The sequence below is a fragment of the Pleurodeles waltl genome, chromosome 3_2, assembly GCF_031143425.1.
Source record: "Pleurodeles waltl isolate 20211129_DDA chromosome 3_2, aPleWal1.hap1.20221129, whole genome shotgun sequence".
NCBI classification, from domain to species: domain Eukaryota; kingdom Metazoa; phylum Chordata; class Amphibia; order Caudata; family Salamandridae; genus Pleurodeles; species Pleurodeles waltl.
The window spans coordinates 173038386-173052782 of record NC_090441.1 but is presented as its reverse complement, the minus strand read 5'-3'; the positions used below and the strand labels follow the sequence as shown (position 1 = coordinate 173052782).

At 45.9% G+C, this 14397-nt stretch overlaps 1 protein-coding gene across 1 annotated transcript in view; it reads right to left on the bottom strand.

The window, feature by feature from the left end:
- Nucleotides 1-14122, bottom strand: part of SLC11A1 (solute carrier family 11 member 1) — a 141395-nt gene extending 127273 nt beyond the window's left edge. The window contains exon 1 of the mRNA XM_069227100.1: nt 13863-14122. Coding sequence (XP_069083201.1) covers nt 13863-13884 — 22 coding nt within the window. The 5' untranslated portion in view covers nt 13885-14122. The remainder of the gene's footprint in view (nt 1-13862) is intronic.
- Between the last annotated feature and the right edge of the window lie 275 nt (nt 14123-14397).

Genomic DNA, 14397 nt, shown 5'->3' with positions numbered 1-14397 from the left:
AGAGCCCCTCCTAGAAACCAAAAAACTGCTTGTAGATCCCCTCCTGGACCACATAAGTGCATGTAGAGCCCCTCCTCGAACTCAAAACTGCGAGCAGAGCCCCTCCTGGTTCACATAACTGCATGTAGAACCCCTCTAGGAACCTAACACTGCTTGTAGAGCCCCTCCTAGAAACCCCAAAACTGCTTGTAGAGCCCCTCTTAGAAACCCCAAAAGTGCTTGTAGAGCCCCTCCTAGAAACCCCAAAACTGCTTGTAGAGCCCCTCCTAGAAACCCAAAAACTGCTTGTAGAGCCCCTCCTAGAAACCCCAAAACTGCTTGTAGAGCCCCTCCTAGAAACCCAAAAACTGCATGTAGAGCCCCTCTTAGAAACCCAAAAACTGCTTGTAGAGCCCCTCCTAGAAACCCCAAAACTGCTTGTAGAGCCCCTCCTAGAAACCCCAAAATTGCTTGTAGAGCCCCTCCTAGAAACCCAAAAACTGCACGTAGAGCCCCTCCTAGAAACCCCAAAACTGCTTGTAGAGCCCCTTCTAGAAACCCCAAAACTGCTTGTAGAGCCCCTCCTAGAAACCCAAAACCTGCTTGTAGAGCCCCTACTGGACCACATAACTGCTTGTGAGCCTCTCCTGGACCCAGAAACTGCTTGTAAAGCCCTTTGTGGAACGCAAAACGCTTGTCCTCCTGGAACACAAAGCGGCTCATAAGGCCCCTGTTGCAGCGGCGGTTCCTCCATTTGAGCGGAGGCGCGTGGCCCCCCACACTGCTGCAGAAAGGTAATTACATGATTTTGTTACCACTTTATTCTGTACTCTGCCAGAGTGTGGGGGCGGGGCCAGTGCCTCATTGGCTTTCACGCATTTCACAATAGCAAATCACTGACTCCACCTTTTGTTCTGAAGCCTGCTGCTTGTTCTTCACTGCATGTCCCAGCAGAGAGACGCGCCCACTGCGGGGAAGGGCTTAGAAAGAACAGTTGTCAAGATAGTCAAGTTGGGTCAAATGAATCACTATTCATATGAAAAGGAACATCACCTCACTCCAGGTCATTGCAGACCCTTCCAGTCCAGGACATGTCACCTGCAAATAATTGCTATCCGCTGTGATAGTCTAACTAGGAGAATTGACACAAACCAAGGTCTCAATAGCCAGATGACTTTTGGTGGTGACACCAAAATGCACAACTGGAATGTAAATAGCACTTACTACCTCAGGCAAGGCAATGAAGCACTTTACACCAGGCAGCACCCTGCTCTAGAACCCAAGCTCAGTGGTTGGTTGGGATCAGTCTTGTGCTCCCAAGGAGAGCATTCTATGCGCTTCCTCCGGTGTCCGTTTGGTGGTTTAAATTGATGGTAGATCATTCCCAGGAGTTATGTGAGTCCATGCAAGCGATTGGTGAGATTAAGAGAGAGACTAGAGGAGATTAGGTATTTTTAGGTTGCAGGGGTCTGATTTCCACGAAGGCGGGTTATGATCTATGAAAGGAGGAGTTTAGTTTTGTAGAAGGGCGATTACAGAGATTAGGGCAATCATGCATGTGACTTGGAGAGGGCTGATACCTGAGAGAGGAAGCTTGCAGAGGACGAAGAGACAAAAGAGGGCCATGCTGAAGAAAACAGGGAGAGACAAAAGTTGGACATTTTAAGTCAAGGTCAATGTTTCAAGCAAGGTTTTAGGAATACAGAAGATGCTTTTGAGATAGCAGCCGATATTGGGATGTAAAACTATGTTGTTTACCTGTGAGTTAGTGGGATATTAGGTATTTCGATAAGCACTAGTAACTGTGGACAATATTTCAGCTACTAGAACTCCTCTGGACCATTCTAATCAAATACCAGAATACCGTGTCAGAGAGAGCATCGTCTGCAGACCCCTTTTGTGTCACTGACATCCTTTGTGCATGTTGAATGTAAACTTCACACTTGTATAGCGCACTACTCACCCGTAGGGTCTCAAGGCACTGTACGCATGGAACCCCTCCTGGCTTTTTACCTATGAGGCGCCCACTCCTGGACAGCCCCAGGGTGAAGCCAGGCATCCAAGCACTGTGAGGGCAGTTGTGGAGATTAAGCAAGCTATTGCCCAGAGTTGCAGAGTGGGGCACATCAATTAGATTAGGTACTGAGGCGAGAATTATCTGGTCCAAGGGAACTGAGCCCAAGACCCACCAAGGTGGGAATTGAACCCTGGTCCTGGGCCAGATCTCTGCATCAGAGTCTGCCGCTCTAACCATTGTGCCACACTTCCCACCCCAATGTGTGTGCATGTGCTGTGGGCATGTGACACATACTGTGGTAGAACTCTGCGTGTGTCACGTTGGAGGGTGAGTATAGCTTCCCTATACAGCAGAGGTGTATTGCCCCCATTCCTTGTCTGGAGGATGGAGATGCAGACACTAAAGTGAAAAGGATGACAACAGGTGTCCCTTTAGAAATTGTATGTGGACTTTGTTGCCAGGGATTCTGATAAGTCTTTGCCCGGCACTACCATCTGGTGGATGGTACAGGTGAGGGGTGGGACTGCAGTTTCTGTTGTTCAAGGAGGAAGTTTGTAGACCAGCCCTGCTGTTTTGCCTATCCTTAATTGCTGCTTCAGGAAGGCCAATGACAGCCACATATTTCATATCCCACACTTCATTGTGCCCATGTTGTGGGTATTCGGGCTTGGAGCCAGCCCCAGTGCTACCTGCTGTAACAAGCATCATGTTATACAAAGGCTGTGTCTTGAGAGCAGCTTGGGAAGGACACTTGAAACAGAGCCATCCAAGGAAAGGAGCACGAGATCGCAAATGTTGAATCAAATTTAGTACAGTGCAGAAGCCGAACCCGACCCCTTAGCTGTACCCATCTGCAAATAACATAAAGCCATTGCAAAATACTAAGAATTTAGCTGGATAAAAATTAGAGTTTCGCTTCTGTTGTGTTCTTGTTGCCCAGCATATGCAGTATAGGTAAAATAAACAATTTCACTACCGTTTAGCGGAAATGTTTAGCAAAAACCCATAGTTGCCAGAGTGTTTAGATGCCGGGTTACATAAAAAACAGAAATATATGGACTTGTGCAAGGCCAAATACGTAGATAACATCTTCACTTGCCACACAAAGTTTATAATACAGTGCTGTCATCTGCTTACTGCAAATGTTTCTGCTCAGTGTCCCAACATTAACATCTGTTATTCAGACTACAAAGAAACAAACAAGCACAGGACAACAAAAGTGAAAAGAACTCGGATTTTACAACAATAATAAAAACAGTTCTGAAATACTGCTGTAATAATATTTTGTGATTCACATGTTGCACGCTACAGATGTATGGAAGGGTAAAGGCATATGTGTGCTTATTTTACAAAAATATGTTGGACACTGACCTATCTTCACTTTTATTTTAACTAAGGTTAGGTATCTTCATAAAATCTGCATTTCATCCTCTTTTGGAGCCAGCACTGTATATTCATGTTGGCATATGCCCATTCTTCGCTGGAATTGGAAAAACTTTACTCCGGGAACCCATAAATTGGGGGTTAAGGTGTGGCAGTGGAAAGGAGTGGAGTCATGAGTAATGTAGTCTGACAGCCATCTTCTACATTCATTTTTTAAAACTCTGTCACAAAGAAAATGGCAACGAGGACACATGACAGAAATCTATTCTGAATTTTTTAATTGCCCACAAAGAGGCAGCATTTGTAAATATCTTATGGAGTTAAGGCGCGCTGAAGAGATCTTTGTGTGCCTAGCAATGTTCATTAAATAATAATATGACAGACATTAGCCCAATATTAGGTCACATACAGTCAACATGTAAATCCAGAGCTCCTCACACAACCCCTTGCTACATTACACCACAGCAAGAGAACCTCCCCACAAAACTAACCCTTACAACCCCAACCGAATCTCAACAAACAGCATCAACAACAAAGTCCACACGTGGTTCCAACATACTGCACTTATGCTGATGCCATGTAGGATGGTGCCAGTTGTGGGTTACCCTCATGGCCGAGGGTAGCCTGGCACATGATGGACACTGGGGTGCTGGGGACAGAGAGGGTCTGGTACAGAAGTCTCTGGCCCCAGACCAATTTCCCTTACCTTGCCAGTAGTTTATGATACATGTCCCTCCCCAGACCCAGCCCCTACCTCCGAGATGGCCAGAACTGTGATTACCAAAAGAAGGGTGATCGCATCTCCTGGGAAACCAGTCAACCTCACAGACAGAACCCGTGATGAGAAAGACCTTGTGTTGTCTGAGGACAGGAAATTAGGACGAGGAGACTGGGATTGTTAGGGGCAACAGATAGTGGGAAAATGGGATATGCCAGGACAAAGAGACGTGAGAGACGGAATTATGGGGTACAGAGTCAAACTGTGAGAAAAATGAGCACCAAGAGGGCAGGTTCAAGAAGACACACACTTCACAATCAGTGTGAATAAGAGGTCTCCATCAAACTCATAACAATTTATGGAGGATGCTTGCAATAATTCTAACCACTGGCAATGGCTGGCGTTCGCATTCTAGCCCATTTTTCTTTCTCCCAACATGTCACCTCAGTTTGGACCCAGCCACCTGCAAATTAGTCTTGACCCTGCTCCAACTGGAACAGTCCAGCCTGAACAGTCAGGCCAGGTCCTCCCTGAACTGAAACACAAGCACCCCAGGAATGGGCTCGCCCCGTTTGGAGCTCTCTAGTTGGGTGCAGCTTGGTGCCAGTGGTGCAATGAGCACAGGACCCACACCTAGGCGCTCTTTTGTCCACTTAGCTTGGACACTTTTAGATACAACTAATCTAAATGGGATTAGGTAGTTTGTGCTTCTTATGAAAATATGGCAAGGCAGAAGCACATACCCACAGTAAACAAGCATTGGCATTGCCATTAGGTCTTGCCTTTGGGGCCTTATAATGAATTAGCCACACAGTAAATTACACTGGCAGATGGAACATACCATAGCTGACATTGTGCAACCACTGGTGACCCTCTAAATGGTCGCCCAACCATATCAAGAGAGTTCAAACAGTCATAGTGTAATAAGGATGATACACTGGCATGAATCGTGATCATAATTTCAATATGGAGGGATACAAAACATATACAATCATCTTGTAAACCTAATAAAAACCTATATCAGAAATAAATTGTGTGTTTGTGCATTCCTTTATACACTTGGCATTAGACTGTAACGCTCAGAACGGCCCCTAGAGCACACCATAATGAAAATAGCATTTGGAAGAAACAGGGTCTTGTAACCATATAGTCAACCCCTAGAGAGCATAACCACATGAAAACAGAATGGCAGAATGTAATGCAGTGTGGCCATATATTTAGCCCCTAGAAGGCATAGTGCATTATACATTTTTAGGCCTACTAGAATAATATTACAAACAAGGCCCTTAAAACACAAACTACTCCCAGCTGTAAAACAAAAGTTCCAGCCATAAAACAGATTAAAAAGACACTGAATAGTAGGAGGGGTTATTATTTTGGGGTCTCCCCCAATCTAGTGTGGGGTCCTAGACAGAAAAAGTCTGCCTGAATGTTTTGATGGTGGTCCCATTGTCCTAGGACCACCACAAACTGAGATATGGGCAAAAATGTTTCGTAAAAGGAATGCCCTGTAAAGCATTATGGGGCAAGTTTCTGAGTGCAGCAAATATTGTAGTGTGACAGCATTTATTGTAGTATCTTGACTGGAATGCTCAGAACAGCTCCTGGAGGACACCACAATAAAAACAGCATTTGGATGAAACATGGTCAAGTGACCATATAGCCAGCCCCTACAGGGCATAACCCCATTAAAACAGAATGGCAGAAAGTAATGCAGTGTAACCATATTTTTAGCCCGTAGCGGTCTTAGTGCCTTACACATTTTCAAGCCTAGCAGACCTACTGCAATGATATTACAAACAAGGCCCTTAAAAACACAAACTACTCCCTGCTGTAAAACAAAAGTTCCAGCCATGATAGAGCTTACAAAGACACTTGATGGTGGGAGAGGTTATTATTTTGGGATCCTCGCAACCTAGTGTGGGGGCCAGAGATGACCTAGACAGACAAAGGGTGTTGTGCAGAACAGTTTGTTTGTGGTCCCATTGTCATAGGACCACTACAGGCTGAATTATGGGCAGAAATGTTTTGCAAAAGAAATGTCCCACAAAGCATTAGGGGGTGACTTTCCAAGTGCAGTGAATATTGTAGTATCGGCTCTCCCACTGTGCCGGGACAGCCGCGTTTAAGATTTCTGTGTTTTGTCTGTTAAAATGCGCCAGTTTGTATATTTTTCAACTGCTAAACTTGTACAAAAGTGGTACTCATGTGAAGCATTCCTCTGATCGAGTTTGCGCTATATGAAACTTAAAAAAAAAAAAAAAAGAACCACCCTCCTGCTCGCAGCTTTTGGGTGCAGACACCACAAAGAAACAGCGGCATGCCCAAAAACAAGGAAGAGGAAGAAACAACATATGGAGCGCGAAGCGGAGAGGCAAAAGAAAAAAGTAGTGCGCCACACTAAGTTATGTGGCCGATCGTGCAATAATCCATGTTACACGGCCAGTCTCCAGTAACAAAACAGGCTCAAAGTGAGACAAATGTAAAACATTTGCCTACAAAATCAAGGGAATTTTGAAAGGCAGGCCAAGGAACGAAAGAAAGTAATGGGGTGAGACGGTGTGGTTAAAGCCCACAGAGTAGATTACAGCATGTCGAGAGAGTACTGCATGTGTGCTGCTAGGCTCGACCTAAAAACTAAAGAAAAGAGCCCGTGCAGTCCACCACAGAGTAACCAGACACTATGGGCCTGATTACAACTGTGGCGGAGGGGGTTATTCCGTCCCAAATGTGACGGATATTCCGCCCGCTGTATTACGAGTTACATAGGATATAATGGACTCGTAATACGGCGGACGGGATATCCGTCACATTTGGGATGGATTAACCCCCTTCGCCAAAGTTGTAATCAGGCCTCTATTTTGAAGCTGATAAAACAACCAGCCTGGCGGCATGAGATTCTCAGGTAATACATTTCCACATTCTCAGTCATAAGAGATGCATCAGTAACCATTCATAGAGCTGCTGACAAGAGAGATTTTCACTTTAACTTATTGTCCGACGTTCTAGTGCCAAAAGGGCCAAATTGGACTTTCTTATCAGTGCTGCTTGTTGTCTTCAAGTTTTAACAATCAAGTCTTTTTAGCAATTGCATTTATTTAGAACATTACCCTCTGAGCTATTGGTTAATGTCCCCAGAACTAATTTGTGAGAAAACATAAACAGGAAAAACATAAATGGCATTTTGGCACTGCTTTATGAAGGAATCTGTCAGTATGGGAGGCCAGACATTAGGAGGAGATAGCACCTTGAGCTACCCTTGAGGGCAGACAGGGAAGCCTGATGGAGAGGATTGATTGAGGGCACTTGGGAGGAGATGTTGTTAAGTTTCAAGAACAATGGCCCCGATTCACAAAGGTAACCTTAGACCTTTGGTCTAAGTTCAGACCAAAAGACTAAGTTTACAACTTTTCAGTATTCACAAAGGTAAGTTAGGAGTAGGATCTTTACGTCCGCACTGGGGGTGAAATTTCCACACTCAGGATGGAATCTCGCTCCAAGAACGGAGATTCCACTCCACACCCAAAGTGTAATCACTGCACCCAAAGTGTACTCTCCGCATCCGGAGAGGAATCTCCGCACTCTGGGCAGATCTCCACCCCAAGTGCGGAGATTCTACCCTGAGTGCGGAGAATCTGCCCCAAATGCAGACGTAAAGATATTACTCGTAACTTACCTTTGGGAATACAGGAAAGTCGTAAACTTAGATTTTTGGTCTAAACTTAGACCAAAAGACCAAGTTTACCTTTGTGAATCAGTCCCCTAATGTCTCTAAATTGTGGAGAGGTGAATGCGTAGTCTTGAATCGTGCGAGTAGGTAGGTCCCAGTATAGCGAGTCCAGTAGGTAGAGTAATATTACCTGCCCATCATCCCTGTCTAATGTTGTAGTTACAGTGCAGTTGTGATGCCACCCCTTGGCTGTAATAGGACAATAGTATTACTGCTCTGCAAGTCACAATGTCTGCTGCCAGACAGGTGGGCAGAAATCTGCCGGCAGGTAGATACTTTGAACCACAAAGCTGCCTTTGACTTGGCCGACACCAAAATGCTCAATTTATTTGGAAACAATTTACAGCAACCATTTGCAGTGCAATAGGTCTTGTATTTGTGAGAGTTAGAGCTACTGTCATTGTAAATGACAATGTCTTCTACCTATGTGTTTTGGTTTGGAGTGTAGTGGATGTATGAAGGGTGCCACAGCAACCCTCCCAGGCCTGTCGCTGCAGGACAGAGGAAACAACAAGGCCGCCATCTTGGGAGTGTTTTTGCCTCATTCCTTCAGACTGGCTGTGATATTATACACAGGAGTCTAGGGGGTGATGGGGACGCGCTCTGCACCTGTGATAATGACTGTGGAGGGTATTCGAGGTGGGGCCTCTTCAAACAGGAAGCAGTGCTATTCGAGCGCTGTTATAGACAGTGCTTCCGGAAGTGGTATCTGCAAGGTCGCAGTAGCTGTGAGGGGACTGTCCTCAAAGCCATGACTCCAGTGAATTCTGACAGGAGGAAGTGATGGAGTTTGCTCCACTTTTGTGCCCTATGATACGCTGCTCCTCTCACTGTGGCACCCTTGTGTTAGCTTCTTTGCGCTACAGGGTTAGAAAATGGCTGCCTCTACTAAATAAACTCTATTTGAAGAGGCCCAATTTGCGTCCAAAGGCTAGATGTTTTTTGCTATCAAGCTTGAGGCCATAAAGTGCTTGGGTATCGAGTCCCGACTCCTTCTTCACAATTTTGGAGGCAACACCTTTCCCCATCTTCTTGCCTAGAACTGACCTATGTGCTTGGTTGGTGACCTTCCGGGTGGTTATCAAGAGCACGTGCTATCGCCTAGTGTTAAGCTCTACTCAAGTCAGTTAGTTAATGCACTCACTGCAAAAGTCTTGACAGAATGAGAATTTCACAGATTACAATCCTGACATTGCTTTTTCTCCTCTTCATCTCTGCAAGGTTGATGCAAATGAATTATAGTGATTTTGTTAAGAATGACACTTGCTTTGCAGCACTATGAAATGGCAGAACCTGTATTACCAAGCACTATGTAAAAAAATAGAAGAGTTATTCCCAGACTGCCCCACCACGCACCAGACAAAGGGCCTGAGAGGAGAGGATCTGACTTTGGAGCTAGAGAACATGGTTCGAGTCGTGGGACCGGCTCAACCTCCTGTAATTCTGGAGAAATCACTTAGGGGGTCATTATAACCCTGGCGGAAGGCGGAGAAGCGGCGGTAAGACAACAGGCTGGCGGTCTTTCCTCAGCGTATTATGACCATGGTGGTTACCGCCATGGTCATCTGCCGGTTCTCCGTTCCGCCCGCAAGGGCGGAGACGACAGCCGGGCTGGAGACCACACCCCCATGCACGCACACAACACACAACACCCCCCTCCCCTCACGGACGATCGACTTACCTGGTCCGACGATCCTCCGGGAGGGGACGGGAGCCATGGGGGCAGCTCTGCCGACACCACACCGCCAACAGAACACCGCCACGCCGAATCACAGGACGTGATTCGCTGGGCGGTGTTCTGTTGGCGTGGCGGTGGAGGTGGAGCAGCCCCCACTTCCCCGCCTCCCGCCAGTATGGCTGTTGGCGACTCTCCGTCCGTAAAAGGACGGAGAGATGCCAATGGTCATAATAGGTTGAGTGGCAAACCGCCAACACTGGCGGTCTTCCGCACGGCGGTCCCTCGGCAGTCTGGAAAAAAGACCGCTGAGGTCTTTGACCCCCTTAATCTCCCATTGCTACCAAAAATGAATATCTTCTTGTGTAATGTAACCGGTGCTCATGTAAAGTGCTCCAATACCCGCTATATAAAACTGCAAAAAAGTAAAGTGCTCCAATACCTTTGTGTCGAGTTTGCGCTACATAAAACTGTAAAAAAGAAAATTAATAAAAAACCTGCAGACATCGCAAAGAAACAGCAAGATGCCAGAAAACCAGGAAGAGGAAGAAACAACAGACAATCATGCGGTGAGGCAAAAGAGAAAAATAACGCACCCCACTAAGCTACATGCCCGATTGTGCAATAATCCTTGTAACAGGGTCAGTCTCCAAGGCGGTAACAAACCAGCCTGAAGGCGGAACAAATGTAAAGCATTTACCAATGACATCAAGGGATTTTTGAAAGGCAGGCACATGAACCAATGAAAGTGTTGGGCGTGAGATGGACGTGGTTAAAGTCCACAGAACAGGTTACATGTGGAGAAGAGCAGCCCTTTCGCGCTGCACATAAAAAGTGTTTTGCTCTGTTTCTTTTCACAGTACAGACCCTGCATATATTATAAATGTGCAACTTCAAAATAAATTGCTCAGGGACGGGAGATCCATATGTTAGGTACGCCCTGTGAGGGGATTTGGTGACCATGCTATATAAGCAGCCACGTTATGAAACAGTTATGTTAGATGTGTAGTGCGTCCGGATTTATGCGTCAATGGAGGTTCAACTTATGAGGAAGGATTGACTACATTATTCAGCAAATGAAAGGTAAACTATGCAGCAATTGTGCAATTAAACTCAGATTGTGTGGCATTATCAGCTCTTTTAATCACACATTGATACGGAGCACAGCTCAATGCTGTGCAAAATAGAAAGGACGGCACCGTCACTCAGCACAGCCTGTTTCAAATGTGTCTGTTCCAGCATGTAATCATGTTGTCCTGCTTGTATAAACAGGGAAAATCTTATTACATTGTCTTACCTGTTTCACAGTGTAAAATACCTTCTGCAACACATATACTGTTACACAAAGCAGAAAACAAGCAAAGTGCCTACATTTCTTGGACTGCAGGAAGTGTCTGGTTTATACTGCGAATGTAATTCAAATGATAAAACTCCTCCTCAGGCTGTGGGTACCTGTGTGCACTTTACTGCTCTGGTGCACACCTGCTCATTGAAAAGAGCTGTCACTCACACAGCACTGTACATCCAGATTCTTAGTCACGTGACTCACAGGCCAACATTCCCAAGTCTCAACACATCAGCGCTTAAAAGAGATGCAGGATGTTTGACGTTCTTCCCTCTGAGGCACCGTTGAAATAACTGCTGCCTTGAGAACAGTGCCTATCAAATAACGGCTACTTTCAGAACAGTGCCTATCAAATAATTGCTGCCTTGAGAACAGTGCCTGTCAAATAACGGCTACTTTGAGAACAGTGCCTATCAAAAAACTGCAGCCTTCAAAACAGTGCCTATCAAATAACAGCTACTTTAGAACAGTGCCTATCAAATAACGGCTGCTTTGAGAGCAGTGCCTGTCAAATAACAGGTACTTTGAGAGCAGTGCCTATGAAATAACGGCTACTTTAGAACAGTGCCTATCAAATAACGGCTACTTTCAGAACAGTGCCTATCAAATAACGGCTACTTTCAGAACAGTGCCTATCAAATAATTGCTGCCTTGAGAACAGTGCCTATCAAATAACGGCTACTTTCAGCACAGTGCCTATCAAATAACTGCTGCCTTGAGAACAGTGCCTGTCAAATAACGGCTACTTTAAGAGCAGTGCCTGTAAAATAACGACTACTTTGAGAACAGTGCCTATCAAAAAACTGCAGCCTTGAGAACAGTGCCTATCAAATAACAGCTACTTTAGAACAGTGCCTTTCAAATAACTGCTGCCTTGAGAGCAGTGCCTGTCAAATAACAGCTACTTTGAGAGCAGTGCCTGTCAAATAACGGCTACTTTGAGAACAGTGCCTATCAAAAAACTGCAGCCTTGAGAACAGTGCCTATCAAATAACGGCTACTTTAGAACAGTGCCTATCAAATAACTGCTGCCTTGAGAACAGTGCCTGTCAAATAACGGCTACTTTGAGAACAGTGCCTATCAAAAAACTGCAGCCTTGAGAACAGTGCCTATCAAATAACGACTACTTTCAGAACAGTGCCTATCAAATAACGGCTGCTTTGAGAACAGTGCCTGTCAAATAACTCCTGCTTTGAGAAGAGTGCCTATCAAAAAACTGCAGCCTCGAGAACAGTGCCTATTAAATAACGGCTACTCTCAGAACAGTGCCTATCAAATAACGGCTACTTTGAGAACAGTGCCTATCAAATAACTGCTGCTTTGTGAACAGTACCTGTCAAATAACTGCTGATTTGTGAACAGTGCCTATCAAATAACTCCTGATTTGAGAACAGTGCCTATCAAATAACTGCTGCCTTGAGAACAGTGCCTGTCAAATAACTTCTGATTTGAGAACAGTCTGGTAAATAATTCCTGCTTAGATAGCAGTGCCTGTCAAATAACTGCTGCTTAGAGAACAGAGACTGTCAAATAACTGCTGCTTAGATAACAGTGCCTGTCAGATAACTGCTGACTTGAGAACAGCGCCTGCCAAATAACTGCTGATTTGAGAACAGTGCCTGTCAAATAACTGCTGATTTGAGAACAGCACCTGTCAAATAACTGCTGCTTAGATAACAGTGCCTGTCAAATAACTGCTTATTTGAGAACATCGCCTGTCAAATAACTGCTGCTTAGATAACAGTGCCTGACAAATAACTGCTGCTTTGTGAACAGTGCCTGTCAAATAACAGCTGCCTTGAGAACAGTGTCTGTCAAATAACAGCTGCTTAGAGAACAGTGCCTGTCAAATAACTGCTGCTGTGTGAACAGTGCCTGTCAAGTAACTGCTCCTTTGACAATAGCGCCTGTCAAATACCTGGTGCTTAGAGAACAGTACCTGTCAAATTACTGCTGCTTTGTGAACAGTGGCTAGCCAACCTCTGATGCTTAGGGGACAGTGCCCGACATAAAACTGCTGTTTTGAAAACAGTGCCTGTAAAATAACTGCTGATGTTAGAACTGTGTCTCTTACATAACTGCTGATTTGAGAGCAGCGGCTGCGAAATCACTGCTGCTTAGAGAACAGTGATGCAAACATGAATGTCCATTCCCCGCTGTAATTCCTCCTTTGTAACGGAACCCCCAATCCTCGCTAACTCCCCGCCTCTCCCCGCAGAGGTACTGATGGGGGATGGGGTAGGGCAGATTTACCGGGATCCTGTGATGAGGCGCTAAGGAAAGCAAGGATGCTTCTGTGAAATACATAATTCTGGTGGCCGCAAAGAGAAGGTCTAAAATATCCCCAAATATAGGTTCTGAGGGCATCACAAGTCCCTGGTACATCTCATGACCATAAGAAAGGAACTCACCCTTCAGCCTCACTCATCTGTTTGATCAAAAACGTCTGTGTTTTACAATAATCTCATAAATAATTCAGGGGTTGTGGGGAAGGAGGGTATGACCCCAAATATGTTACCAGCAAGAATAACAAACATATATTTTCTATCTGGTGTTGCTCAATTCTAAACTCGGTATAGGCGCTGTAATAGATGATGACTTTCATTATCCAACTAAACGCCGACCTATCAAGGATGAAAGGCTGAGTCCGCCCGACCTGACACCCCAGGTCCTACATGCCACCTGCGGGCTCTAACTCTCATCCCTATTCTTTTTCTCGTGACCCCCGGTTTTGCTTTTCCTGTTGCGGACCCCGAAGCATCTGCACCAGGGTGCAGTGATGAAGCGCCACTGACCCCTGGCACCGCTTGAGACCTCTGACCTCCTCTGGGATGCGAAACTATCTGTGACCTGAAGGCTGCGCACGAACCTCAGGTGCGCGTGCAGGAACCCACTAGGCTATCCCACACCTGTTGTGTGCCCTCTGCTACCGCCTGAAGAAACATGCTATAATGCGCACTACCGTGCCAGCTTTGCATATTGGTAAATAAGAAGTAATTAGCAATAAACGGTACCTGCTTCTTCTGGGGGCGCCATCCTCGGGCACGGGGCACCCCGGGCGGAAGCCTAGGGAAGCAGTGGGTGCAGCGAGCCTGGCAGTGCCCAGAGGCTCTGACTGTGCCCTGGGGCTGCCGCTGCATGGAATGGTGCAGGGCATGCGAGGGGCGTGGGTGACCCCTGTCCTGGCACCGCAGGAGGAAGTTGGCTGAAGTGTGACGCGCATGTGTTTCCCGCCTGCTGTTCTTCACGGAGTCTCGAGGCAGACAGACGACTCATCTCACACCCAGGAAGGGAGTAAAGGGTCTGTGGAAAGCAGCCTGTGCGTGGGAGCAGAACTCGCCTCTGCCAAGGTCTGCCGTGCCCGCCGGGCGCGGGACTTCCCCACATGGCGCCCTCTTCTGTTTATTCAGCCTTAGAGTATTTCATCAGAAAGTTAAAGGACACCTTGCGACACAGGCTGCGTAATTAGAAAAAAATAAAATGCCAATAAAAAGTTAAATCACTCCAAATTCATCTCCATTTATTTATGCAGCATTTGTTCATCTGGGA